This window comes from Pseudophryne corroboree, chromosome 2 (genome assembly GCF_028390025.1).
Source record: "Pseudophryne corroboree isolate aPseCor3 chromosome 2, aPseCor3.hap2, whole genome shotgun sequence".
Taxonomy (NCBI): Eukaryota; Metazoa; Chordata; class Amphibia; order Anura; family Myobatrachidae; genus Pseudophryne; species Pseudophryne corroboree.
In genome coordinates, this window is record NC_086445.1 from 571,081,136 (window position 1) to 571,109,048 (window position 27,913).

The 27,913-nt window shown below is 45.7% G+C and overlaps 1 protein-coding gene across 1 annotated transcript in view; it reads right to left on the minus strand.

Moving 5' to 3' along the window:
• Window positions 1-27,913, minus strand: part of LOC135036093 (angiopoietin-2-like) — a 112,119-nt gene that overhangs the window by 1,881 nt on the left and 82,325 nt on the right. The window contains exons 7-8 of the mRNA XM_063954408.1: window positions 12,762-12,928; window positions 783-913 (exon numbers count right to left, since the gene is read on the minus strand). Coding sequence (XP_063810478.1) covers window positions 783-913; window positions 12,762-12,928 — 298 coding nt within the window. The remainder of the gene's footprint in view (window positions 1-782; window positions 914-12,761; window positions 12,929-27,913) is intronic.

Below are 27,913 nucleotides of genomic sequence, written 5' to 3' on the forward strand. Positions count from 1 at the left end.
TACACCCCCACACCCTGAGGCGGTGTGCACAAAAACTGAAAGTTGGTATGGTCTGAATGCCGTAATTTTTTATATTGCCCATTTTGACAGTCCGCATGTTGGTATAGCATATTTACAGCATTTAAGACCTAAACTCTACCGCAGGATAACGCTAACCGCAGTATAACCCTAACCACAGTATAACCCTAACCGCAGTATAACCCTAACCGCAGCATAACCCTAACCGCAGCATAACCCTAACCACAGCATAACCCTAACCGCAGCATAACCCTAACCGCAGTATAACCCTAACCGCAGCATAACCCTAACCGCAGTATAACCCTAACCGCAGCATAACCCTAACCGCAGTATAACCCTAACCGCAGCATAACCCTAACCGCAGCATAACCCTAACCGCAGCATAACCCTAACTTCAGCATAACCCTAACCGCAGTATAACCCTAACCGCAGTATAACCCTAACCGCAGTATAACCCTAACCGCAGCATAACCCTAACCGCAGTATAACCCTAACCGCAGTATAACCCTAACCACAGTATAACCCTAAACCTAAACCTAACACTCTACAATCGCCATCAAGACTGACAACATCATGACTGCACAATCATATCCTCTGATGCATATGTTGCAAACAGAAATTGGGCCATTTACAACATTTAACACTAAAAACATATGGAAACTATATATGCCATATATGCTATTATGGCAATAATGTGGATGGAACATGAATACTACAGACAAGGAATGGCAATGGCAGATTAATGCCTAAACATGTAACTTTACCTCCAGTTGATATCTGAGCACATTTGCAGCTGCATCTGTCGTTATCCACATCCTTGGTGCTGAAGTCTGTCTCTGTGGCACTAAAGCTACTTGTCCGTCCCGCTGTCCCACTGTATCCTCTCAGATTCAGCCTGCAAAATGGAAGAAAGTGATAAGAGGGGGAGGCATTTGATATGCTGGCTGTCGGGATCCCGGCGCTCAGTATACCAGCACCGGGATCCCAAAAGCCAGCATACCGGCAACTATTCTCCCTCTTGGGGGGTCCATGACCCCCCCTGGAGGAAGAATAAATAGAGTGGCATGCATAGCGTGCCACCATACCCACACCGTGGCCGGCATGCTGGGCGAGGGATCCTGACAGCCAGCATAACATACTACACATAAGAGGTTGTGTCATTAGCACTGATCAAAAGAGAAAAGAAGTTTGTTCTAAATATATAGAAACTGTCGGATCCACACTATGGGCCTAATTCAGACCTGATCGCAGCAGCAACATTTTTCTCTAATGGGCAAAACCATGCTGCACTGCATTTGGGGCAGATGTAACATGTGCAGAGAGAGTTAGATTTGGGTGGGGTCTGTTCAAACTGAAATCTAAATTGCAGTGTAAAAATAAAGCAGGCAGTATTTACCCTGCACAGAAACAATATAACCCACCCAAATCTAACTCTCTGCACATGTTATATCTGCCCCCCCCCCCCCCCCCTGCAGTGCTACATTGTTTTGCCCATTAGAGAAAGATTTTGCTGATGCGATCAGGTCTGAATTAGGCCCTAAATTCACACACACTCTCTCAGATCTTGTCATACTAAATACACAGACAAAAGTCAGATCCATAATTAATTCAAAGAGAAATAACCATCCAAATTAAATTTGTTTTCAGTTGATACGGCCTTTTCTGTTTATTTAGCGGAGTCGATCGTCTGAGTTTAGGACTCAGTGAGATCACATGACACCCAGGCTGGCATGATGCTGTTCTGAGAGCATGAGTTAGAGATGACAACACATTGGGCCTGATTCTAACTCAAATTCAATACTGGTGATAATCACACAAAATGTTGAAGTTTTTAAACTGTGTATATGTCTAAGTCGCTAAACAGTCACACTGCACTGTGCGCACACAGAGTCGCATGACTGATTGAGATGTACGAAGTCTAAAATGTATTGTAAATATATTGGGCATTCCTGGGCAGTGACTGGGAGGTTGGCTATGCAGGCGCAGAGATGTAATGTCTTATGACATGTTATGGGCTAGTCGTAGAAGTATTTGTGAACTCACACACTTAATAGTGTACATTGGTGGTCATGGTCTGATGGAGATTCTGCACCTAGCATGGGGCTGATGCAAGTTTTAAAGGTGCATGCAATTGTTGTGTCTAAGTGGGATTGTTGCGTCTATAGGTGTACAAAGTGGGTGTCTCAGTCCTTGCATATTCAGACACACTAATGTACAGTATACCAGGGAAGGGCTTACTAGTATTAACATAAAGTTACAGATGCTACTATGGCAAAAGACACAAACATGGACACCGTTGCATCCAACTTTGAATCAGGTCATTATATAGTATCATACGTTCCATAACAATGCATGTCATTTGTGTTACTTGATTTTATTTGAATTAGATTCTTCTTAGGAGTCTATTAGGGTGGTATCCTATTAGATGCAGTGATTTACTGCTCGATAATAACAGGCTTTTAAGCCCGATAACGCTATCGAGCTATCCAAGTCCGGGCCATTTTTACCATGTGGTAAATCACCCTTTATCATCCAATAACACATGGGATTCATGATAATGGATCACTAGTGTGATGCCTCGGGTTGTACTTGTGTAGGTGGTCCCGTGCTCTGAACTTGAACCTTAGGAATGTTAAGGACCCACCTGATGAGTTCATCTGGCCATGTTACTGTAGGTGAGCCTATATTATTGGCCAAGAACCTCAATTTTACTCCATGCTAAATTGAGTTTATTATAAATGTTCCGATTGCCAGTCTTAGTGTTTAGAGTGTGCACCTACATTTTCTCTTTTTATCTGTATGGCACTACAAGCATGTAGCACCTCTTATTATGTTTAGAATTAGGGTGTGCAGCCCAACTCCCCCTTCTCATATACTACCTTTTATTTAACTAATCACTGCTGGTATAACAGTGGCACAGTGACACCCCTATTGGTACTTAACAGACACTAAGGGGGTGATTCAGTAAATATCGCATATGCGTTTCTTTACTGCATTTCCAATGTGCAGAATGGGTCCTGTGATCTCAGTGCAGCAGGAATGTGAATGACTCTGCCTGATTGGCAGGGGTGACCTGTGTTCGGGAAAATGGGGGCATGTCGTCCCCGTTTTCCAGAATGGGTGAGGCCAAGGACTGCACAGGACTGCGTCGACAAGCCTGAGTAAGCTCAGACTTACTCAACCTACCGTCGCAGATGAATACCATGACCGATGGTTGCGAAGTTCACCTCATATGCGATTGCATTGCAATTGTAGACAGGAGGTGGTATGCACCTCCCCCTGCAATTGCATTGCAAGGGATTGCAATTGCAAAGCTGCTGCAATTGCAATCTTTAGTGAATTAGGCAGTAAGTTACATATGGACACTGCAAATGTAATATAGGAACATCTGTTAGAATAATATGGACAGTGGTTATTAAATGTTGGTGAAGCAATGAGGAGATTAGAGCTGATGTCTCCAAAGCTGATATTCTGTCTATAGCCCTGAGGTTTGTGACTCTTGTATAGTATGTGTGCATTTTGTTCTCTCCCTTCTGTGATAATATTTGGGCTTCTGGGCCAATGCAGGTTCCCTTCCTTTGGGACATAGCATCAAAGCATTCAGTCTGATATCTGTGAAAGGACAAAAGCAGTACACGCCCCATGCACACGTGTCACGCCAACCCAAACACCCTGTAACATTTCCACTTGTTTATCTAAAGTGTTGTTTGCTTGAGATGTCAAAGACAACAGCTTTTATTAAACAAGCTGACTTCCAACCCACACAAAAACATGTCCTGTTTGTCTTGAAGTGAACAAGGAGGCTGCGGCTAGCCTAACAGCGGCTGTGTCTAACTGTCAGTAATTGCAGTGGTCACCTGAGAACAAAGCTATTAGAAAACATGGAATGAAACTCTTCTCCATATCAGTACTGTCACTGAAGAGTGGATCTGAAACATCTTGTAACATTATTTTGCGTAGTTGTATCTTGACGGAATATAATGGATTCATTAAGCACATACAAAAAAAATCATTCATTCTCATTTTGTGAAACATTTTTCTTAACATAAGCACATGACTGCTTTTTTGTCATGAATTATATAGTAGTCAAATAATGAGCAAATTAATAGGAAGCGTAAATTAAATTATAAAAAATAATAATTATTAATAGTAATATTTATATGATGCTTTTGAGGATGTGGGGGATGAGTGGGGTTCATCTCCAGGAAATGTAGGTAGACAAGGAAAACGAGCCACACTCATCCTCCACAGCCACAGGTACTGCCCCCCTAAATAATAAATTACCTTTTCCCAGGCGTTGACTTACTGCAGCCACCAAAGCATCATCAGAAATATGTGCACTATGGGGTAATTCAGAGTTGATCGCAGCAGCAAATTTGTTAGCAGTTGGGAAAAACCATGTGCACTGCAGGGGGGGCAGATATAACATTTGCAGAGAGAGTTAGATTTGGGCGGGTTATTTTGTTTCTGTGCAGGGTAAAAACTGGCTGCTTTATTCTTACACTGCAATTTAGATTTCAGCTTTAACACACCCCACCCAAATGTAACTCTCTCTGCACATGTTATATATGCCCCCCCCCTCCCCCTGCAGTGCACATGGGTTTGCCCAACTGCTAACAAATTTGCTGCTGCGATCAACTCTGAATTAGGCCCTTTGTGCACATGTGTGTAAGCAGCACTGTTTAACACAATTAAAATTGTTGAGTCCCATTGTTAGCTCTTCACCAAACCATGTGCCCAGGCACCAACAGGTTAAAGCTTTAGCTGTCCCCAGATGCATTGGGGCCTCCTCTATAACTCCGCCTCCAGGCACTGTGAGCTCAGTTTCGTTAACCAGTCCAATGCAGAGCAGATAAAAGAGAAGGCAGATGTTAGTCACATAGAACCACATTCTCATGACAGGAGAAGGGACCAGCAACTAATGCCATACAAACCCATAGAAGCTAGGTGCATCAGGGCGGGCGCCCTGTGGAACCCAGTGTACCTCGCAGAAAGATTTAACAATGGTAAGTCTACCATAAATCTCCTTTTCTGCAGTGAGGTACACTGTGTTCCACAGAGAATATATCGGGGATGTCCCAAAGCAGTTCCTCAAGGGAGGGGATGCGCCTTAGTGGGCATGAGAACTCGGCATCCATAGGAAGCATCCTGGGAGGTGGAAGTATTAAAGGCGTAGAACCTAATGAACGTGTTCACTGAGGACCATGTAGCCACCTTGCACAAATGTTCTGCGGACGCACAACAGCAGGCTGCCCAAGAGGGTCAAACAGACTGAGTAGAATGGGCTTTAATAGCAGCAGGAGCTGGAGGTCCAGCCTGTGCATAAGCTTGTGCAATCACAATTCGAATCCATCTGGCCAAGGTGTGCTTAGTCGCAGGCCAGGTACGTTTGTGAAAAGCAAAAAGAACAAAAAGAGAATCTGACCTCCTGATAGAGGCAGTCCTCTCCATATATATACGGAGAGCCTGTACCACATCCAAAGACCGCTCTTTGTAGGACAAACCAGAAGAGACGAAAGCTGGAACCACAATCTCTTGGTTACGGTGAAAAGATAACACCACCTTAGGCAAATAACCAGGGCAAGTTCTAAGAACTGCCCGGTCACAGTGAAATATCAGAAAGGGTGGATGACAGGACAAAGCGCCTAGGTCCGACACCCTCCTAGCAGAGGCAATAGCCAGTAGGAACAGGACTTTGACCGTGAGCCATTTAAGGTCCACTGGCTCAAGAGGTTCAAATGGAGACTTTTGCAGGGCATTCAGAACAGACAGATCCCATGGAGCCATAGGAGGGAGTCGAGGGACATAGGGAGGCTGAATCCGTAAAGCACCCTGAGTGAAAGAATGAACGTCAGGAATAGACGCACATTTTCTCTGAAACCATACCAACAAGGCAGGGATATAAACCTTGAGGGAGGCCAGACAAAGGCCTAAGTCAAGGCCTTGTTGCAGAAAAGCCAGAAGTCTGGAAGTACTGAATTCGTAAGCCTTGTAATTCTTAGTAGCACACCAGGTGAAGTAAGAATTACAGACCCTATAATAAATTTGCGCAGATGCCAGTTTGCGGGCCTTCAGCGTAGTTTGGATGACCGCCTCGGAGAATCCTTTGGCCCTCAGGAGTAAATCTTCAAGAGCCACGCCGTCAAAGCCAGTCTGGCCAGGTCTGGATCGACACAAGGGTCCTGAACGTGGAGGTCTGGGTGTTGAGGAAGTAGAAGAGGACGCTCTATCGACAGAACCTGCAGGTCTGAAAACCAATGCCGTCTGGGCCATGCAGGAGCGACTAGAAGTAGTATTCCTCCTACTTGTTTGAACTTCCGTAGTACCCTGGGCAGGAGTGACACTGGAGGGAACACGTAGGGCAACTGAAAGTTCCATGGAATTGCCAGCGCGCCCACGAATGCTGCTTGAGGATCCCTGGTTCTTGATCCGAAGTCCGGAACTTTGTGATTGTGTCGAGACGCCATCAGGTCTACATCTGGTATGCCCCACTTGTTCACTAGGACTTGAAAGACTTCCTGATGAAGACTCCACTCTCCGGCGTGCACATCCTGACGACTGAGAAAATCACCTTCCCAGTTGAGGACTCCCGGAATGAATACTGCCGATATTGCCGGCAGAAGGCGTTACACCCAATGAAGGATTATTGACACTTCCATCATTGCCATGCGGCTTCGAGTGCCGCCTTGATGGTTTATGTATGCCACCATGGTGGCGTTGTCTGACCATACTTGAACAGGCTTGTTCTGTATCAGAGGCAGGGCGAGAGACAAAGCATTTAACACTGCCTGTAATTCCAGAATGTTTATCAGGAGGAGTGATTCCTCCATGGTCCACTGACCCTGGAAAGATTGTTGCTCCAACACCGTACCCCAACCCCTCAGGCTGGCGTCCGTGGTCAGTAGGACCCAGTTGCTCAACTGCTGGTCCTGTAGCCACCAGGTCAGCGACAGACGAACCTCCGGAGTCAAGGAGATCATGTGAGACCTGATCCATTGAGGCAGGCCATCCCACTTGGAAAGGATTAACCTCTGTAGAGGGCGGGAATGGAATTGAGCGTTCTCTACCATGTCGAAAGCCGACACCATGAGGACTATTACTTGCATCACCGAGTGTATCAACACTCTTGGGCGAGAAAGGAAGTATCTGATTCTGTTCTGAAGTTTCAGGACCTTCTCTGGAGACAGAAACAGCAGTTGACTGTGTGTGTCCGGTAGTGCCCCCAGGTGAACCATGCTCCGAGCAGGAACCAGCGAGGACTTCTTCCAGTTGATGAGCCACCCGTGGGCTTGTAGGAAGTTTACAGTCAGTTGTAGATGACTGAGGGGAGGTCATCGTGGGAGTTTGCCAGAATCAGCAAATCGTCCAGATACAGCAGGATCCTGACTTCCTGGCGACGGAGATGAGCCGTCATCATGGCCATAACCTTGGTGAAGATCCGAGGTACCGTGGCCAGTCCAAACGGCAGAGCCTGGAATTGATAGTGAAGGTTGCCAATAGCAAACCGCAGATATTGCTGATGCGATATGGCAATAGGCATATGCAGGTAAGCATCTTGTATATCCAGGGATACCATATAGCCTCCGGGTTCCATGACCAGTACAATTGAGTGCAATGTTTCCATATGGAACTTGGACACTCTCACAAATTTGTTCAGTGATTTGAGGTTGAGAATAGTCCAGAAAGACCCATCAGGTTTCGGGACTAGAAACAGGGACGAGTAGTATCCTATGCCACTCTGGGACAGAGGTACCGGCACTACCACTCCTGTATCCAGGAGGGAACGTACAACCATCTGTAGAGCTTGCGCCTTTAATGGATCCGAAGGTATAACCGTTGTGCGGAACTGGCAATGGTGGACGTCTCTTGAAAGAGACTGCGTACCTGTGAGAGACAACTTCTCGCACCCATACAGATGAACAGCCCGGGAGAGTTAGGCCTTGGGCTTAGTGGTTGTTGGGAGCACAAAACAATCTCGGGTATGCCTGACCTTTGCTTTCCCTTAAGGCCGAAAGCAGGGAAAGGTGGTACCTTATGCCTTCTGTGCAGAAGAAGTAGCATTTGGGAGAGAGGCAGTCATAGTAGCCGCCGATTCAGACCCAATTTTTTATTAGGTCTTCCCCAAATAAGATGTCCCCAGTAAAGGGGAATACCTCCACAGACTTTTGGAGTCCAGATCCACCTTCCATGACCTCAACCACAGAATACGGCGAGCCAGGACAGACGTATTCGATGCCTTGGCAGACAACACGTCCGCATCAGGGGACGCCTTCTGGTGTAGAAAAAGGTGGCGGTGGTTTTGTGAGACAGGGAATGTCTGGCATTGTTAGATATATCCTCGGGCAGCTCTTCTTCTAATGCCTGATCCAGTCATCAATCTATTTTGCAGCCCCAAGAGGACGCAATCGTGTTCTATGTACAACACCTGTAAGGACGTAATAGACTTCAGGCATCCCTCCACACGCTTATCTGTCGGTTCCTACAGTGAAGGGTCAGTGGTGAGAGGCAGAGTGGACGACACCCAATGGGTGACACATGAGTTCACTTGCAGTGAATTACCTACTTGTTATATAACTCTGCAGGGGGAGGATATCGAGCTAATGCCCGTTGTAGACAGGGGGAATGTCTTCCCTGGATTAGACCAGGGGTCTTGTCTGATGTACACTTAATGGTCAGATTGTGGTAACAGAGTTTTATTTACCCTCTGACGTGTGAACATAACAGTTTGTTCAGTTTGTTTAACCATAGATGGGGAATCCTCTTATCAGTGATCTGTAGGATTTGTTTCCCAGTAACCACAGGGGCAGTGGTATCATTTAGCAATGAAAAATCCTTGTCAGAAACATCTAGTATAGGGACTGACAGGACAGCATGATCCCCCGCTCTTCAGATAAAATATCAGAGAGATTATTGGATAGGGAGGAGGGAGCAGCCCGCTTAGATGACCCAGAGACACAAGAGTGACCTGGAATAGGGTTTTGCCTGACCAAGGAATGAGTCATCCGCTACAACCCGTGAGGTAAAATTTTCCTGCCCAAAGAGGAGTAACCATGGGGACGTCAGTGATTGTAATGTTACAGGTGGTCCCATAGGGGGCATAAAGCGTTCAACTAGAGTACCCAGTAGGTTTGAGAATGCAGCCCATGTTGGCTCCAGATTGATTACAGGAACTGCGGACTGACTGGGAGATGTATGAGACATAGGAGGCCATTCCGAGATGATCGCTCGCTAGCAGTTTTTAGCAGCCATGCAAACGCATTGTCGCCGCCCACTGGGGAGTGTATTTTCGCAGAAGTGCGAACGCCTGTGCAGCTGAGCGTCTGCAAAAACATTTTGTGCAAAACAAGGCCAGCCCTGAACTTACTCTTTGTGTGCGATGATTCTAACGTTGGAGGGTTGGCTTTTGACATCACACACCCGCCCAGCGTTCACCCAGCCACGCCTGCATTTTCCCTGGCACGCCTGCGTTTTTCTAAGCACTACCTGAAAACGGTCAGTTACCACCCAGAAACACCCCTTTCCTGTCAATCTTATTGTGGCCGCCAGTGCGAATGAAAACGTCGCTAGAACCTGTGCAAAACCACAAAGACCTTTGTACCCGTACGTTGCGCATGCGCAATGCGGATGCATGTGCAGAAATGCACATTTTTAGCCTGATCGCTGCGAATAACGGCAGCTAGAGATCAATTCAGAATGACCTCCATAGTACACAAACCATCACACAAAACTTCCCCCTCAGGTAAATCCATTGTGCATGCTCTGCAGGATGCAGGAGCGTCCCCAGATTTACTGCCCTACTTGTTAAACATTACACACAAATGCAATAGAGAGCAGTTTAGTACGATGAGGCCAGACAGAGTACAATACCTTCAAATAAATCCGTTAGCATGTGACCGAGTACCCAGTACACAACACCTGCGAATAAATCCGGTATTATGTGACTGAGTACACAGTAGAATACATGTAATAGGTAAATACTGTGACGCACTATATACTGACCCAGATGCACCTAGTCCCCTAGGGTACAGTATACAGTGATAGATATATCTGGAATACACCGCAGTGAATTCACATAGCAGATACAGGCACACATGTCACGTTTGCAATGCAGATAATTATTTTCATGACAATAAAATTGCATTGGATTATTATATGAACACATATAAAATTATATATATATATATATATATATATCCAGATAAGTCCACACTCACTGCTACAGTCCACAACATAGGCGGTGCTCCATAAAGGGCTCCAGAGAAGTCCAAAATATATCCCAAAAGAGTACAGGCACTCACCACTTTTCCTTGAAAATATAAGAATTTATTGCCACTCACAGGTGTGTCTCACATGGAGACAGTCAGCATAACAGCATATAGTGTCAATTTTATATATATATAAACAATGCGCGGTCTGAGACCGGATGTATTTATCAGAATACTCGTACAATATATTCTGGTAGAGGTACACTTGTTCTTCATTAACGCTGTCTTAATATCGACATGTAGAAAAGTGTTTGTAAAACCACGGTGCTGATGTACACTCAAACCCTCCAGACCCCTCCCCATAGTGTGCAGCCGCGGGTGTGACACCCAAACCCCCCCTACTCATAGGATCCAGTCGTGGGTGGGGACACCCGAACCCTCCCCAGCTTGTAGACTCCTCCCCTCATTCAAAAACATTGTTTTTTTTATGGTGCACAAAAAAAGCTACATTTTATTACATAATATTGCTATTAAATTATGTGTTAAATTATACATTCAAAATCAGTACAGAGTATCTCTGGCTCTTATTTCTGATGTGTACAATCATGGTATAGTTGTCGTCTATTATGAACAAACATACCTAGTGCTCAGCACATGTTGTATTTGTTGGACAGTATTCTGGAGTTGCTAAGTGTATCTATTATCTGAATACACATATGCTGTATATAGGTTGATATGGGACACCATTATGCAATTATCATACACAATAAAGAAATTAATTTATAATTAAAATTGCTATGTACATGCATTTTTTTTATCTAACTCTACTCTTGCATAACTCCATAAACTAGATGAACAGCTATAATTAGAAATTTCCAACTAATATACAAGACCGAACATGGTGCTCAGCACATCTATGAATGGTGGATTGCGTTCTGGAAGTATAATATACACTTATTATAGCTTGAGTGCGTTTCTACACATTTTATTTATTTCTATCAGCAACAGTAGTAGCAATACATGTTTACTGACAGACTGCCAGAAACAACAAAGAAAGTTACATTTGTAAATTATATTGGAATGTGGACAAATTCTGATACATCGTAGCTGCTGGAGATATTACATTTATCCTTACACTGTAAGTATAGAGGGCTGAATTCAGTTGGTAATGAGCATAATAATAAGGATATGCATTGTGCAAGAAATAACATTGGTGCAACAATCCCCCCATCCCTTCCCCCCACAAAAACAAAAAACAGAGAAAGTAGTTGGAGTGGGACATGGAAGAGCCGGGGAATGAGGGAGATACACTGAACTAGTATATGATGAGCAGGTTCGGCAGAGGGGTTTTTAAAAACAAAAACAAATAACAAGATAATAACTTTATTTACAATTAACAAAAAGACAAAAATGAAAACCCATCCACAGCTCGGAATTGCAGAGGGGGCAGATAATGGCAGCCCTTTGAGATGAAGCCAGCGCTACAGAAAAGCACCAGCCCTGAGTCATCTAACAGTTTAGTGGTAACTGAGGGGCACATGTACTAAGCAGTGATAAAAGTGGAGAAGTGAGCCAGTGGAGAAGTTGCCCATGGCAACCAATCAGCATTGACGTAGCATTTATAACTTGCATACTATAAAAGTATACAGGGCAGCTGATTGGTTGCCATGGGCAACTTCTCCACCTGCTCACTTCTCCACTTTTATCACTGCTTAGTACATGTCCCCCTAAGTGTAATATCGCCACCATAGTAACCTATGGAGGAGCGATATTCAGACCATAATTTTGCACACACAGATAAAAAGCTGTGAAAATGCTTTAGTACATATTGAGAAGCGATATGTACAAAGCTTTTCACTGTATTTATCGTTTTTAAGGCTTATGTCCATTTAGCACATGTGCCCTTCAATCACAAGTCACAAATCAACACAATAATCAAATTTGTTCAAACGAACCATGAAAATCTAGAATGGGTCATGTACCTGTACATATAAATGGATGGATTCAAAAGTTCGACAATAACAAAATGTGTAGTCGACATTCATAACATCAATACCACAATGTCAACAGTTATAATGGGGGCATTGTTAAAATGCAACATGTAGGCATTCTCAAAGAGTCAACAAGCAAAATGTCTACATTGTCAGAATGTCAACATTAGGGTCAGGGTGTGTGTGTGTGGGGGGGGGGGTCGGTCAGGGTTAGGCACTGGTGAGAGAGTTAGGGGTAGGAATTAGGGCGGTATAGGGTAGAAATTCTCTCAGGACCGCTGCAACATTGGAGGTCTGACTCGGAAGGGACGGTCACATGGCCACCGGTCATTGCAATAGATCTGGGGTATTCAACATACGGCTCCTGAGTTGTTGTGGAACTACACATCCCAGTATACCCTGCCACAGTTTTTCTTTAGGGCGTGAAGGGAAGTGTAGTTCAACAACAGCTGGAGGGCCACATGTTGAATGCCCCTGCAATAGTTGGTCCCAATATTGACAGGATTTGAATGACTTATATATCTTTAATAGTGCTATTAGTGCTCACCTGTAATTATTTTCCTCGTTACCCAAAGAGAATAGATCATACAGGGAATACGCTTCATTTCCATCCCAGTCTCGCAGCTGGATCCTCAGGGTGTATGAGCCTTGAGATGTTAACTGATGAACAAATTCATTGCCCAGCCAGTACTCATCAGGAGGCGAGCCAAACCCCTGAAAAGGCAAAGTTGTGTTTTGTTCTACTTTTAGACATTATACCATTTTTCTTACAATGACAACAGAATTTCAGGCACGAGGATTGACCATAAGCTCTTTCTTTAAATTTATTTTATTGAAACATTCAATATTGTCCAATCATAAAATAAATATTATGGGCCAGATGTACTAAGCCTTGGAAAGTGATAAATATCACGGTGATAAAGTACCAAGCAATCAGCACCTAACTGTCATTTTTCAAACCCAGCCTGTGATGTGGTGTCACAACTGAGGGCTGATGCTGACCAGGGGGAAGCCTCAGTTGTAGGGGCTGAGGAATATGTGTACCTGGGAGGCAGTACAGGGTTCTTGGACATACAGGGTACCTTTAGAACAAATGCCCGAAGGCGTGACCAAGACAACGAAGGAAAGTTCAAAGGATTTATTAAACAGTTCAGAGGAATACTGATGACAGAAAACCGATGGTGACTTGGGATCGATGGTGGAACACCGATGGTGACTTGAGATCGATGGCGGAACACCGATGGTGACTTGGGATCGATGGTGGAACACCGATGGTGACTTGGGATCGATGGTGGAATACCGATGGTGACTTGAGATCGATGGCGGAACACCGATGGTTACTGGCAGGGCAGAGCACCGCTGGAAGCTGGAAGCCAGTGTCAGGTAACTGCCAGTCACAAGGTGCAATGATGAGACACTGCAGAGTTAGGCTGTACTGCAGAGAAAGTCCATGGGAGGACTGCACACTGGAATCACTGAAGACAATTGAAGCACTGACCTCTTTCCAGCCCAGGAACAAGATATTTATACCAGCTGGGAAACAGGGATTGGCTGGCTGATTAAGCAGAGTCTAGAGTGCAGCTGCTGGATAATTAGTTAGAAACCAGAGTGCAGCTGATAGGCTGAAAGGTAACATGTGATTAGGAAAACATGGCTGCGCCCATGTTAGCTTTTGGAGGGAAAGATTGTTTGTAACTTGCATGTAAAACTTAACCCTGATGCTGCCAGAATCACAGTAAAGAGATTAGAAACAATGAGATGCAGCGTGCTGCACACAGACAGTGCAGATGGAATCCAGGCTTGGAACGCTGGGACAGTCTCAGGAGGCATTTGGAAGGTAAATACTGATAAGGAATTACCTGGATCGTGACATGTGGCAGTTAGGAGCCGATTGGCTGGTACTTTATCACCTCGATATTTATCACTTTTCAAGGCTTAGTACAACTGGCCCTATAGCTTATAATACTAGTTGCCAGAGCCGGCCCTAACCAATATGATGCCCTAGGCAAGATTTTGGCTGGTGCCCCCTAGCACCGCCGCTAGTTCGGCAGGAGATGCCTGGCATGAGTCAGCTGGTAGCTCTGCTAACGTCGGGCGCCTTTTGTTTATGAAAATGCATCATAATATTTGCATTCCTATGTGGCTAGGATGCACAAGCAGCTTCTGCTGATTAAAATGATATGTAGCATGCCTATATTCTGTGTGCGACTGCGGCTGTATCTGCATACGAAATGCTACATTACAGGAATACACTGCAACGTAGCATTTCGTAAGCAGATACAGCCGCAGTCACACACAGAGTATAGGCATGCCGCATATCATTTTAATCAGCAGAAGCTGCTGGTGCCCCTAAGCATACCAAATGCCCTAGGCATTTGCCTAGTTTGCCTATGCCTAAGGCCGGCTCTGCTAGTTGCATTAGTATACAATTCTAGAATATAGTCTAATACAATATTTCCCAAACGGAGTCATTGAAGCACCTAACATTACAGGTTTAAAGGGTACCATACTTCAGTAAAGGTTATTTAATTGGTACCTACCTCAGTCATTTAGATTTAACCTACTGTGCTCAATCATGGATATCCATAAAATCTGGACTGTTAAGGTGGGTACACACTGGAAGACATATCTGCCGATCAATTGATCGGCAGATATATCTATGGACGGATCGGGCAGTGCGTTGAGCATACACACTGCCCGATCCGTCGGGGGCTGAGGTCATGAACTAGGCGGGCGTGTACACACGCCCGCCCAGTTCAGCTGTCACTCACCGCTGGCCGCCGCAGCATGTATACGGGCGGTCGGCCGACCGCCCGTACATACACAGCGACGCGCCAATATATTGGTAGATATATTGGCCGTCGGCTGTGCTGAAACGTCTGTGAACGACGGAGTTCACAGACGTATCGGCCGTACACACTAGCCGACGGACCTGCAATATATCGGCCGTTCAAGAGAACGTGTGTATGGGCCTTTAGGGTGCTTACCCACTTTGGGAAACACCAGGAAAAAAAAAAAAACTAATATTAGAATGTTTATACAGCAAAATAATATGTATCAGTCACAGACATGGCCACTTTATTTTCCAAACTGGTTGGGTGGATTCCCAGTCTTCACTAAAAACCACCGGTAAGTGGAATGGGCTTTGCTGCCAGAAACCCACAGGTCACGGCCCCTCTAGTTGGGGAAGTGAGGGCACACATAAGTCCATTAATGGGCAATCTCAGCAAACCACCACAGCAAGATATGTATCAACATATATACACATACATATATACCAATATGCAATATTCTCTTTCTGGTTTTGAGGCTGTATTAACTCTACACAAAATTGAGGTGATAATGCCAAGTAATTTAGCAAATAAGTAAATGCGGATTATAGTAGCTATTTTCCTTCATACAGGTATTGGGCATTCAGACAAGTGTTAGTATCTGATGGTCTAACAGAATGTCTACATTGTGGATATGTACAGTACACTGGTGTATTTATAATGGGAGCAGGGTGTGCGGTGCACACATGCCCCTAAGTCCAGGGAGGTCAACACCGCACACGTTGCTCCCATTTCTTGAATACTTACCCCTCTGGAGTACCACGCCAATGGCAGCAGTGCTGCAGAAATCTATGGGTAAATGTGTGGTGAACATTTCCCAGCGGTTTGCGCATGCGCAGTAGTGAAATCACTGGGAAAATGGCGCTGTGCCATTTTCCCAGAGGTCTGCACATTCACAGTAGAGTCTGAGCCATCTAGTGCTCAGACTCTGCAGCTCTGCCAGCAGAGAGGAGGGGGCCTGGATGGAGGAGGTTGGACACAGGCCTCTTCCTCTAATAAAACACCCCTGATACAGTATATACTTTATGGAATATATTTTAACCTATCCTTTTATAGATCAGTCTTGATAAGAATATGAGAATGTTTTCAAAATTTGAATGGAAGTATTGATCCAGAGGTTTTCCAAACAATAACACAATCCATGGTTCACCTACAGAAAAGGTGCATATGTAGCAACACTTGGAGAGGGATAAAGTGAGAGATAGTACCAGCCAATCAGCTCCCTAACTGCCATGTTACAGGCTGTGTCTGATAAATGACCAGAGCTGATTGGTTGGTAGTTTAACTCTCTCCACTTTATATCTCTCCAAACGTTGATGCAAATGCCCCAAGGTGAGATTACCACAACAATCGGGTCTTTGAGAATAAATAAGTAACCTGCTTCTGGCAGTGTCACTAACCTATATTGCCATCATTTCTGTCCATTCTGTTACTGTATCTACAACTTTACACTTTACACTTTAAAGTGACTGTTCATACTCCAATTTTGCTCATCCTAAGGGCCATATTTATCACAATCCACATTAAAAATGTGTTTGTGATAAAAATAATTTTTTACTAAATTTATATGAGGGTCTCTCCCCGTTAAAATCTACATTAAAAAAGCCCATAGGCTAATATGGGTTAACGCCATCTTCAGATGGCTTTAGTGGCTGGGGCCAAGCGCCAGAATGGTAAGCAATGTGGAGCTTGGTAAATCCGACAGCATAGCAGCCTCTATAGACACCTAAGAACTCTGCTTTGCGGTCGGAAATGGAGAGACTGCAAAATATACCTGCTGCAGTCCCTCCATCTTAAGTCCGGTGGATCTTTAGATTTTTTGGGGATTTTCCGTAATTTCAGTTTAATAAATATGCCCCGAATTGAGCAAAATTACTATTTTTATAGGCCATTCTTTGGCAAAGTGCAGGTGAATGATTTGCCCTTAATGTTTCCTTTTGTCACGATCCTGACTGTAGTTCTCGTATTTGGTGACTTACCCCTGCCATCTGTCCTGGATCCTGTGCCTTTTTGCTCACTGAGATAAACAGCATGCCAATACCATGAGTTTCCTGAGTTCTCTGCCTGGAAGGTAATAGTTAACGAGCTCCACCTGTGGTGATCTTCTGTGTGAGTCTGAATTCAGCAATCTGAAGTTTAGGCCTAAAAGGCCAGCATCCTGTGTTTGCAGAAGTTCAGGCTTCAGTGTTCTCTCGGCCTGCTAGGCCTCGCTCCACTTCACAGCCTAGTCTAGAGTACTCACATGACAGTGACTGTTTCACCTGACCCAGAGCTGTCCAATCCTGTGCCAGCCTGAGACTCTCTGAATCACCTGACACTGCTCACCAATCACCAAGGACCAGGAAGTATAAGTCTGAAGTCTGGAGTTGGAAACGCTGCCAGTTCCTCGTGTCACACACAGCTCTGTGTAAGCTTTGAAGCTGAGCTCCCTAAAGGTAACCCTTGTACTTTAGTTCCTGTAAAAACTCTGTTTCTTTGTTACCCAGTTTGGATTACATTTGTGTTGCATTGATATCCAGTATTTCCACGAGTCTCAACTTAAAGGCACAGTACAGTATTCCACCGTCTCCACTTAAAGGCACAGTTGCAGTGTTTCATCTTAAAGGCACAGTACAGTATTCCACAGTCTCAACTTAAAGACACAGTTGCAGTGTTTCATCTTAAAGGCACAGTCGCAGTATTCCACAGTCTCAACTGAAGACCACAGCTGCAGTATTCTACCGTCACAGCCACAGGGTTCTTCAGCCTCGTACTAGAGTTATAGCCACAGTCATCGTTCTACTTTCAGTTGCGTTTCCAGTTATATCCGGTACCAGCACGCATTACAGTTGCATCCCAGTCTCACCAGTAACCAGTCCGTCTTACTATCTTGCCAGTAACCTTGAGTACACAAGCACCTACTCCTGTGACACTATATCCAGTACAGTCTCACCTATACATTCATCATCCTGCTATCAAAGTCCCTGGTAATCCAGTGGTCAGGATACGGCTTCCTCTGCCGAGGCCCGAGTTCGATCCCCAGTCAGGGATTGCTCCTTCTTCTCACTGATTCCTACAGACCAGCCTAATATTCACATAGTCCTCCAGTTGCCCGCACAGACTTCACTAACACCGGGTTCACAAAACCACAGTCATGACAGTAGGAACTGGCCACATGGACCCGGCCGAAAGTGTTTGTCTGACGCAGGACCTCCTAAGCAATATTGCAGGACGCTTGGAGGGTTTGGAGTCGACTCAGCATCAATTGGCACAGTGTCTGCAGCAGAATTCGTTCTCCAGAGATTCTCTGACCTTCTGCACTAAGACTCCTGACCAACTGCAGATTTTCTACCAGATGTTATTACAGTTACAAGAACTTTTGTCTAGTATTCTTTCTGTGATGCCTGCTCTCTTCAGGAATACTACCAACGTTGTTGATCCTGTTTTGTCCCATCCAGTTAATAGAGTCTCTTCGTCTGTGCAAGGAAAAGTTTTTCATCAGAGCTATCCACGGCCCAAGCTCTCTGAAGCTGAACGTCAGCGGCGTAGGGAGCTACACCTCTGTCTTTACTGTGGAAATTCCGGTCATTTTGTTAAAGACTGCATTCTTCGCAAGCCAGGGAATGGTGACAAATCTCAGTATCATAGTGCTCATGTCTACAAGTCATCCACAGTAGCCGATCCTGCTACTGCTGACGGGGGTATCAAGAAGGCTACTCTGAAAGAGACTCAAATTTATGACTGGGGTCTGGTGATTAGAAGACCTTATCCCAAATTGGGTGTCCAGAGAAGAATGTTCAAGCCATTTAGAGTCACAGAGGAGTCCGTGCCTACAGCCCAAGGAGGGGTGTCCGTGTCTTCAGCCCCAGGAGGGGGTTCAGAGCGTCCAGCCCCAGGAGGGGGTTCAGAGCATCCAGCCCCAGGAGGGGGTTCAGAGCGTCCAGCCCCAGGAGGGGGTTCTTCAGGAGCGTCCAGCCCCAGGAGGGGGTTCTTCAGAGCGTCCAGCCCCAGGAGGGGGTTCTTCAGAGCGTCCAGCCCCGGGAGGGGGTTCTTCAGAGCGTCCAGCCCCAGGAGGGGGTTCTTCAGAGCATCCAGCCCCGGGAGGGGGTTCTTCAGAGCGTCCAGCCCCGGGAGGGGGTTCTACAGAGCGTCCAGCCCCGAGAGGGGGTTCTTCAGAGCGTCCAGCCCCGGGAGGGGGTTCTTCAAAGTGTCCAGCCCCAGGAGGGGGTTCAGAGCGTCCAGCCCCAGTGAGGGGTTCAGAGCGTGCAGCCCCAGGAGGGTTATCCAGTGTTCAGGCTCTAGTAGGGGCATATGAGTCTTCTACTCAGGAAGGAGTGTCTGATCTGTCAACCCCAGGAGGGGTGCTGGAGATAGCAACCCTGAGAGAGGTGTCTGATTCGTCAACCCCAGGAGGGGTCACCACAGTTTCAGCCCCAAGGGAAGTATCCAGAGACAAGTTTCCAGATGGGAATCTTTGTGCTACAGATGCAGTTATGAACTCCTGTTCGCCGTCTTCTGAGAGCACCACCATTTTGGCATCCAGCATGGTTCAGGTCCAGGATGGACCATCTGAACACTTGGATTCTACTCACTCCGGTTCCAGCTGGAATCAGTCCGTCCCGGTTTCAGCCAGTCCAGCAATAGCCCAGGCCCAGCCTGGTCAGTCTGTCCCGGCTCCTGCCGGTCCAGCAGTACTCCAGGCTCCACCTGGTCAGCCCGTCCCGGCTCCTGCCGGTCCAGCAATACTCCAGGCTCCACCTGGTCAGTCCTTCCCGGTTCCAGCTGGTCCAGCAATACTCCAGGCTCCACCTGGTCAGCCCATCCCGGTTCCAGCCGGTCCAGCAATACTCCAGGCTCCACCTGGTCAGCCTGTCCCGGCTCCTGCCGGTCCAGCAATACTCCAGGCTCCACCTGGTCAGTTCGTCCCGGTTCAAGCTGGTCCAGCAATACTCCAGGCTCCACCTGGTCAGCCCGTCCCAGTTCCAGCTGGTCCAGCAATACTCCAGGCTCCACCTGGTCAGCCCGTCCCGGCTCCTGCCGGTCCAGCAATATTCCAGGCTCCACCTGGTCAGTCCGTCCCGGTTCCAGCTGGTCCAGCAATACTCCAGGCCCAGCCTGGTCAGTCCGTCCCGGTTCCAGCCGGTCCAGCAATACTCCAGGCTCCGCCTGGTCAGTCCGTCCCGGTTCCAGCCGGTCCAGCAATACTCCAGGCCCTGCCTGGTCAGTCTGTCCCGGTTCCAGCCGGTCCAGTAATACTCCAGGCCCTGCCTGGTCAGTCCGTCCCGGTTCCAGCCGGTCCAGCAATACTCCAGGCCCAGCCTGGTCAGCCCGTCCCGGTTCCAGCCGGTCCAGCAATACTCCAGGCCCAGCCTGGTCAGTCCGTCCCGGTTCCATCCGGTCCAGCGATACTCCATGACCAGCCTGGTCAGTCTCCTTTGGCTCCAGCCAATTCAAGAATCCTCGGATCCAATCCAGTCCTACTCATCCAGCCAAAGATTTCTCCAGTTTCAGTCTGTTCAAGCTCATCTGGACTCAAACGGATTCTAAGCATTGGTCCAAGTAAAAAACTTTTGTCAGTTGGTCCCAGTAAAGGACTTCCACCATCGAGTTCTAAAATTAGACTTCAGTCTGTCTCTGATTCTGTTTCCTTGTCTTCCAGCACTGAGTCCACAGCATCCGCTGGGAATTCTAATACCTCTTCTCCTCGATGTCGGGATAATTCTGCTGTAGCATCTAAAGTCAAGAAAAATACCAAGGCTATTGACCTAATGTCTGAATGTGTACCTCAGTCTAACGTTGTTTCAGTGTCATCTGTTTCCTTGAGTCCAATTTCATCCTCCACTCAGTCTTCAGAACATTCAGCCAATGCTCCGTTTTCTGACCCATCGCTTTCTGAGCAAGATAATGCCTTGATGAACCAATACATTAGGAATTTCAGGAATGCCAAGAATTGGAAAACAGTACAAAGACAACAGCCTGTTGATTTAGGAGTTGGTTATGTTTCCATTGATTTCACTCCAAGTTCCTTGTGTTGTTTTGAACTTGTTAATGCAGCTTACAAAATGGATGTAGTTACTCCCAAAGAAGACTGGTATCTTCCAATAGACTTGGACTCAGACTCTGAATTTGATCCAGTTTATGATGCTACTTCTTTCAGGGGAGGTCCCATGTTTTCTAAGGAAGTTTTTTCTTTACAGGAGATTCTGCTCTCCCTGGTCAAAACCAAATGTTCCCGTAAGAAGAGGCATCAACGAAGGTCCTAAGTTCTTCTATATGAATTTCTCAAGTTCCTCTAAGACCAAAGATGGGTGTCCGGAGTCCACCCTTGAAGAGGGGGGTACTGTCACGATCCTGACTGTAGTTCTCGTATTTGGTGACTTACCCCTGCCCTCTGTCCTGGATCCTGTGCCTTTTTGCTCACTGAGATAAACAGCATGCCAATACCATGAGTTTCCTGAGTTCTCTGCCTGGAAGGTAATAGTTAACGAGTTCCACCTGTGGTGATCTTCTGTGTGAGTCTGAATTCAAACAAAGAGGAAGGGGGGTGCAAATCCCCACCCCCAAATTCCCTTCTGCACACTGAAAATTACCTGTAACCATCCCTGAGTCTATCTGGTAATAAAATTCAGAGAATTCGTCACAAATGTTTGCAAACACATGTTTAGCTGCTGGCCACTTCACGGCTTCTCTGATACAGCAGTCCTAACTACTTAATAGCAGTGCCCACATTGGGCCATGTAATTTGTCACAGTATGCCTCATAATAAAGGCCATTACTAAGTTTTAGTGGCTGGGGCCAAGCGCCAGAATGGTAAGCAATGTGGAGCTTGGTAAATCCGACAGCATAGCAGCCTCCATAGACACCTAAGAACTCTGCTTTGCGGTCGGAAATGGAGAGACTGCAAAATATACCTGCTGCAGTCCCTCCATCTTAAGTCCGGTGGATCTTTAGATTTTTGGGGGATTTTCCGCAATTTCAGTTTAATAAATATGCCCCAAATTGAGCAAAATTACTATTTTTATAGGCCATTCTTTGGCAAAGTGCAGGTGAATGATTTGCCCTTAATGTTTCCTTTTGTCACGATCCTGACTGTAGTTCTCGTATTTGGTGACTTACCCCTGCCATCTGTCCTGGATCCTGTGCCTTTTTGCTCACTGAGATAAACAGCATGCCAATACCATGAGTTTCCTGAGTTCTCTGCCTGGAAGGTAATAGTTAACGAGCTCCACCTGTGGTGATCTTCTGTGTGAGTCTGAATTCAGCAATCTGAAGTTTAGGCCTAAAAGGCCAGCATCCTGTGTTTGCAGAAGTTCAGGCTTCAGTGTTCTCTCGGCCTGCTAGGCCTCGCTCCACTTCACAGCCTAGTCTAGAGTACTCACATGACAGTGACTGTTTCACCTGACCCAGAGCTGTCCAATCCTGTGTCAGCCTGAGACTCTCTGAATCACCTGACACTGCTCACCAATCACCAAGGACCAGGAAGTATAAGTCTGAAGTCTGGAGTTGGAAACACTGCCAGTTCCTCGTGTCACACACAGCTCTGTGTGAGCTTTGAAGCTGAGCTCCCTAAAGGTAACCCTTGTACTTTAGTTCCTGTAAAAACTCTGTTTCTTTGTTACCCAGTTTGGATTACATTTGTGTTGCATTGATATCCAGTATTTCCACGAGTCTCAACTTAAAGGCACAGTACAGTATTCCACCATCTCCACTTAAAGGCACAGTTGCAGTGTTTCATCTTAAAGGCACAGTACAGTATTCCACAGTCTCAACTTAAAGACACAGTTGCAGTGTTTCATCTTAAAGGCACAGTCGCAGTATTCCACAGTCTCAACTGAAGACCACAGCTGCAGTATTCTACCGTCACAGCCGCAGGGTTCTTCAGCCTCGTACTAGAGTTATAGCCACAGTCATCGTTCTACTTTCAGTTGCGTTTCCAGTTATATCCGGTACCAGCACGCATTACAGTTGCATTCCAGTCTCGCCAGTAACCAGTCCATCTTACTATCTTGCCAGTAACCTTGAGTACACAAACACCTACTCCTGTGACATTATATCCAGTACAGTCTCACCTATACATTCATCATCCTGCTATCAAAGTCCCTGGTAATCCAGTGGTCAGGATACGGTTTCCTCTGCCGAGGCCCGGGTTCGATCCCCGGTCAGGGATTGCTCCTTCTTCTCACTGATTCCTACAGACCAGCCTAATATTCACATAGTCCTCCAGTTGCCCGCACAGACTTCACTAACACCGGGTTCACAAAACCACAGTCATGACACCTTTCAAGCATCAGAAAATGTCCATGGTACTATTGAATTGATTGGACATAAAATCATCATCTACAGTAATTCCTTCTATTCTCTTTTCACTTTAAGTCCAAAAGGCTTTTGATAGGGTGGGCTAGAACTTCCCTTTCCAGGTTGGCCACAGATGACTTAAATTAGTGTCTCAGCCAATTTGATTTAACCGTCTGTGCTGAGACATGGATATACTTAAAACCTGTACCGTTGGGATGCCTTAAGGACAATGGGGTATATTTACTAAGGTCCCGATTTTGACCGAGATGCCGTTTTTTCTTCAAAGTGTCATCTCGGTAATTTACTAAACTCAAATCACGGCAGTGATGAGGGCATTCGTATTTTTTGGGAAGTCCAAGAAAATAATTACGAATGAATACACCATCGGTCAAAACGTGGCTGTTTAACTATGAATCTCGGTAATTTACTAAGAAGTGCAAAGCAAAAAAAAAAAAAACACTGCCGTGAAAAATTACAACTCGTAAAAAAGTGCTAAAAAAAAACAGACCTGCTTTTTTTTCCCGTGATTGGATAGGCATGCACGGATCCATGAGATCCGTGCATGTATATCAGTGGGAAGGGGTGGGAAAGTGGTTATTTTCGGAAAAAAAAATGCGTGGGGTCCCCCCTCCTAAGCATAACCAGCCTCGGGCTCTTTGAGCCGACCCTGGTTGCAGAAATATGGGGGAAAAAATGACAGGGGTTCCCCCATATTTAAGCAACCAGCATCGGGCTCTGCGCCTGGTCCTGGTTCCAAAAATACGGGGGACAAAAAGAGTAGGGGTCCCCCGTATTTCTAAAACCAGCACCGGGCTCCACTAGCTGGACAGATAATGCCACAGCCGGGGGTCACTTTTATATAGTGCCCTGCGGCCGTGGCATCAAAAATCCTACTAGTCACCCCTGGCCAGGGTACCCTGGGGCAGTGGGGACCCCTTCAATCAAGGGGTCCCCCTCCCAGCCACCCAAGGGCCAGAGGTGAAGCCCGAGGCTGTCCCCCCCCATCCAATTGGCTGCGGATGGGGGGCTGATAGCCTTTTGTGAAAATGAAAAGATATTGTTTTTAGTAGCAGTACTACAAGGCCCAGCAAGCCTCCCCCGCATGCTGGTACTTGGAGAACCACAAGTACCAGCATGCGGCGGAAAAACGGGCCAATGGTGGGAACTTTCTGCTCAGCGGTGAGGTCACTTTCGGTCAACCGCAGGGCAGAAAGTTCCCACCATTGGTTACAACGGAGCGCATAGGCGCTACATTGTAACACTGCCGTGTGCTGCCTGTCAGTCAGTACAGGAGCACACAGCCGATCAGGAGGGTGCTACAACGTGGCGCTCCCTGATTGGCTGAAGAAACCCACTTAGACAGAAGTCAGAGTGGGTTTCTTGCAGTCGGGGAAAGGGGACCCATGTGCAAACATGGGTCCCCTTTCAGTGCGTGGCTCGGGTGTCCGTTTTTTTATTTTATTCAAGTACGTGGATTACAAATGGATGCTACGAGGAGCCTGGGACCCTGGAGCTGGTGAGTATAATTTATTCAACAGGTACCCCTTGGATTCTACTGGAGAAGAGGACCGACCTGCGTGAGGCCATAGGTAAGTATGTTTGTATGTTTGTGTGGATGTATGTAATAAATCTTTACTTTCAAGGTGTGTGTGTCTTGTCTTTTTTTGGGTATTTTTTTAGTAGTAGTACTACAGGTACCAGCGGGCCCGTTTTTTCCGCCGCATGCTGGTACTTGTGGTTCTCCAAGTACCAGCATGCGGGGGAGGCTTGCTGAACCTTGTAGTACTGCTACTAAAAACAATATCTTTTCATTTTCACAAAAGGCTATCAGCCCCCCATCCGCAGCCAATTGGATGGGGGGGACAGCCTTGGGCTTCACCCCTAGCCCTTGGGTGGCTGGGGGGGACGACCCCTTGATTGAAGGGGTCCCCACTCCCCCAGGGTACCCCGGCCAGGGGTGACTAGTTGGATTTTTGATGCCACGGCCGCAGGGCACTATATAAAAGTGACCCCCGGCTGTGGCATTATCTGTCCAGCTAGTGGAGCCCGGTGCTGGTTTTAGAAATACGGGGGACCCCTACTCTTTTTGTCCCCCGTATTTTTGGAACCAGGACCAGGCGCAGAGCCCGATGCTGGTTGCTTAAATATGGGGGAACCCCTGTCATTTTTCCCCCCATATTTCTGCAACCAGGGTCGGCACAAAGAGCCCGAGGCTGGTTATGCTTAGGAGGGGGAACCCCACGCATTTTTTTTCTCCGTTTTACAGTGTTTATTTAAAAAAAAAAAAATGAACCCCAGCACGGATCACACAGATCCGGCCGAGATTCATTTTGAAAAAGTCGGCAGTGTTTTGCTAATCACTGCCGTAAAAAAGGTAAAAAAAACACGAATGACATCGACATCGGAACAAATGAAAAATCCGAATACGACAGCTTAGTAAATTAGTCGTAATAAATTCAAAAAGTTGCAGTTTTACACTTTCGATGTCATTCGTGATTGAACTTTGACCTTTTTCCGAAAATTACGAATGTTAGTAAATATACCCCAATGATTGGGAACCTCTGTGCTAGTTAACGACATTTAAAACATTTGGTTTGTCTGAGCTTGGTTAGTGGAAGCAAGTGAGTATTGCAAGTGCATGTATCACAAGCAGTATGGTCTGGATACATATTATCCAGACACTATTTGTACCTATTTTTAAGTATAGTATAGTGTAAATTATACTGCTATTCCTTCCGGTGTCCTGTGTTTTATAACTTGAAGTCCATTAATCATCATATGACATTATGTACAGTGTATTTTACTACTTATCTTTTATCTAGATGTGTATAAATATAAGGAATTGGCCTCTGCTTGGTTATGTTGGAGAGGTTTAAGCAGCTCACAACTTGCCAGAGAATAATATTTTACAAGTGTAAATGAATAGGCAAATATAAAAATGCTCTGGTTTCCATGGAAATGAAAACAAATACAGGAACTATGAGTGCACACATGACTATGTGCCTTTATGAACCAGTTAATCTCCTGTGACTTAGTTTACAGCACACACGGTAAAGCAGTGGCATGTGATCCTCTGCTCTGTGTATTGCAGAGCCAGCTGTCAGGAATGTATTTCTTACATAGTATCTATTTTAGGGTGACTGAGCAACATACAAAATCACATGGAAATCTTACTCTATCTAAGGCCACTTTGTGCACTAATGGAATAGGTTTTCTTTCTACTCCAGTTCACCTGTTGCTGAGAGCATAATGCAGCTCTTCAAAAGTGCTCTTCAGTCTATGAACAGTCCCATAACAAGTCTACAGTGGGCTCTGTGCCACCACTGCCCCCTCTCCCTTAGCACATGCCATCATGAAGCTGTGCCCCAGGGTGTTGGCGTGTGTGATAACACACCATGACCAGATCAGCGAAGCATTGACATTTTGACACTCCGAGCAAGTGTACAGGCTGTAGGGTTCATGACCTTCGGACGCTGCTGCTGGCACTGCATCAGTGATACTGGCTACAGGGTTCTAGCCAGATGCAGGTGCTGAGGGTCTGCGATGGTGCCACATGCACACCCCTACTTACAGCCCATGAAGCATTACTTATTTGAATCATGTTTCAAAATCCCAATTGTACATTTATTGACTCAAGTACATCTTAAGAAAATTTTCAGCAAACTATGCTATTCATACTGTATTTCTTGCCTAAACATTATTATGGGCACAAATAAAGAGTCAATATGAAACGACACATGCTCTCAATCATTTTCTGGAATTAGTGTATAATCATACAGACCACAGCAAAGTGTAATCTGTGCTTCTTGCATGCAAAGTCACTGACTTGGATGATAAACTCATCTGCTAAGAAAGTATGCTAGCAAAGATTTATTATACTGCTTAGATCTAAAATTATTCAAATAGAGAACATTTCCAATATGACAGAATTGTCTCAGCCAATACATTATATTATTGCTCAACTTCTTAGACATTATTATGGCAATTCCCAGTAAACAATGTTAGGGATGTAGAATTGTTATAACTCAGCACTGATTGCTTATTTGTATTACTGGCAAGGAAAGGAATGGATATACAGTATACTCAGTAGTATTGAACTTGATCATACTTTGCAGTCCACAAAATGTGCTGAAGTTTCTTAGGAGAGAAACAAAAAAAAATATTTTTTCGAAAATACAATCTATACATATAATAAAACTGTAAGGGTTGTGTCTGTAAATAGCAATTTCTTTTGAGACATATACTTCTAGGGACTGTTTATAGAGAAATAAAAAATTGTTTGTCTTCATTCCGGCATCACGCAAAACTCCTGGAGGAATATGGATTGCGTTTTCACTATTGTATAGCTTAGTGACCTAGAAAGAAACTGAGGTATGTATGATCTCGATGTAACATTGCGGAGATGAGCAATAAAGGAATAACCAGACGCTTGACACTCGGCGCGTGCCGTGTGCAGGCACCTTAAGCCCAAAATGACTGTATGTATATAAATAAAATAGGATTTTAATACGTACCGGTAAATCCTTTTCTCTTAGTCCGTAGAGGATGCTGGGGTTCCAAAAGGACCATGGGGTATAGACGGGATCCACAGGAG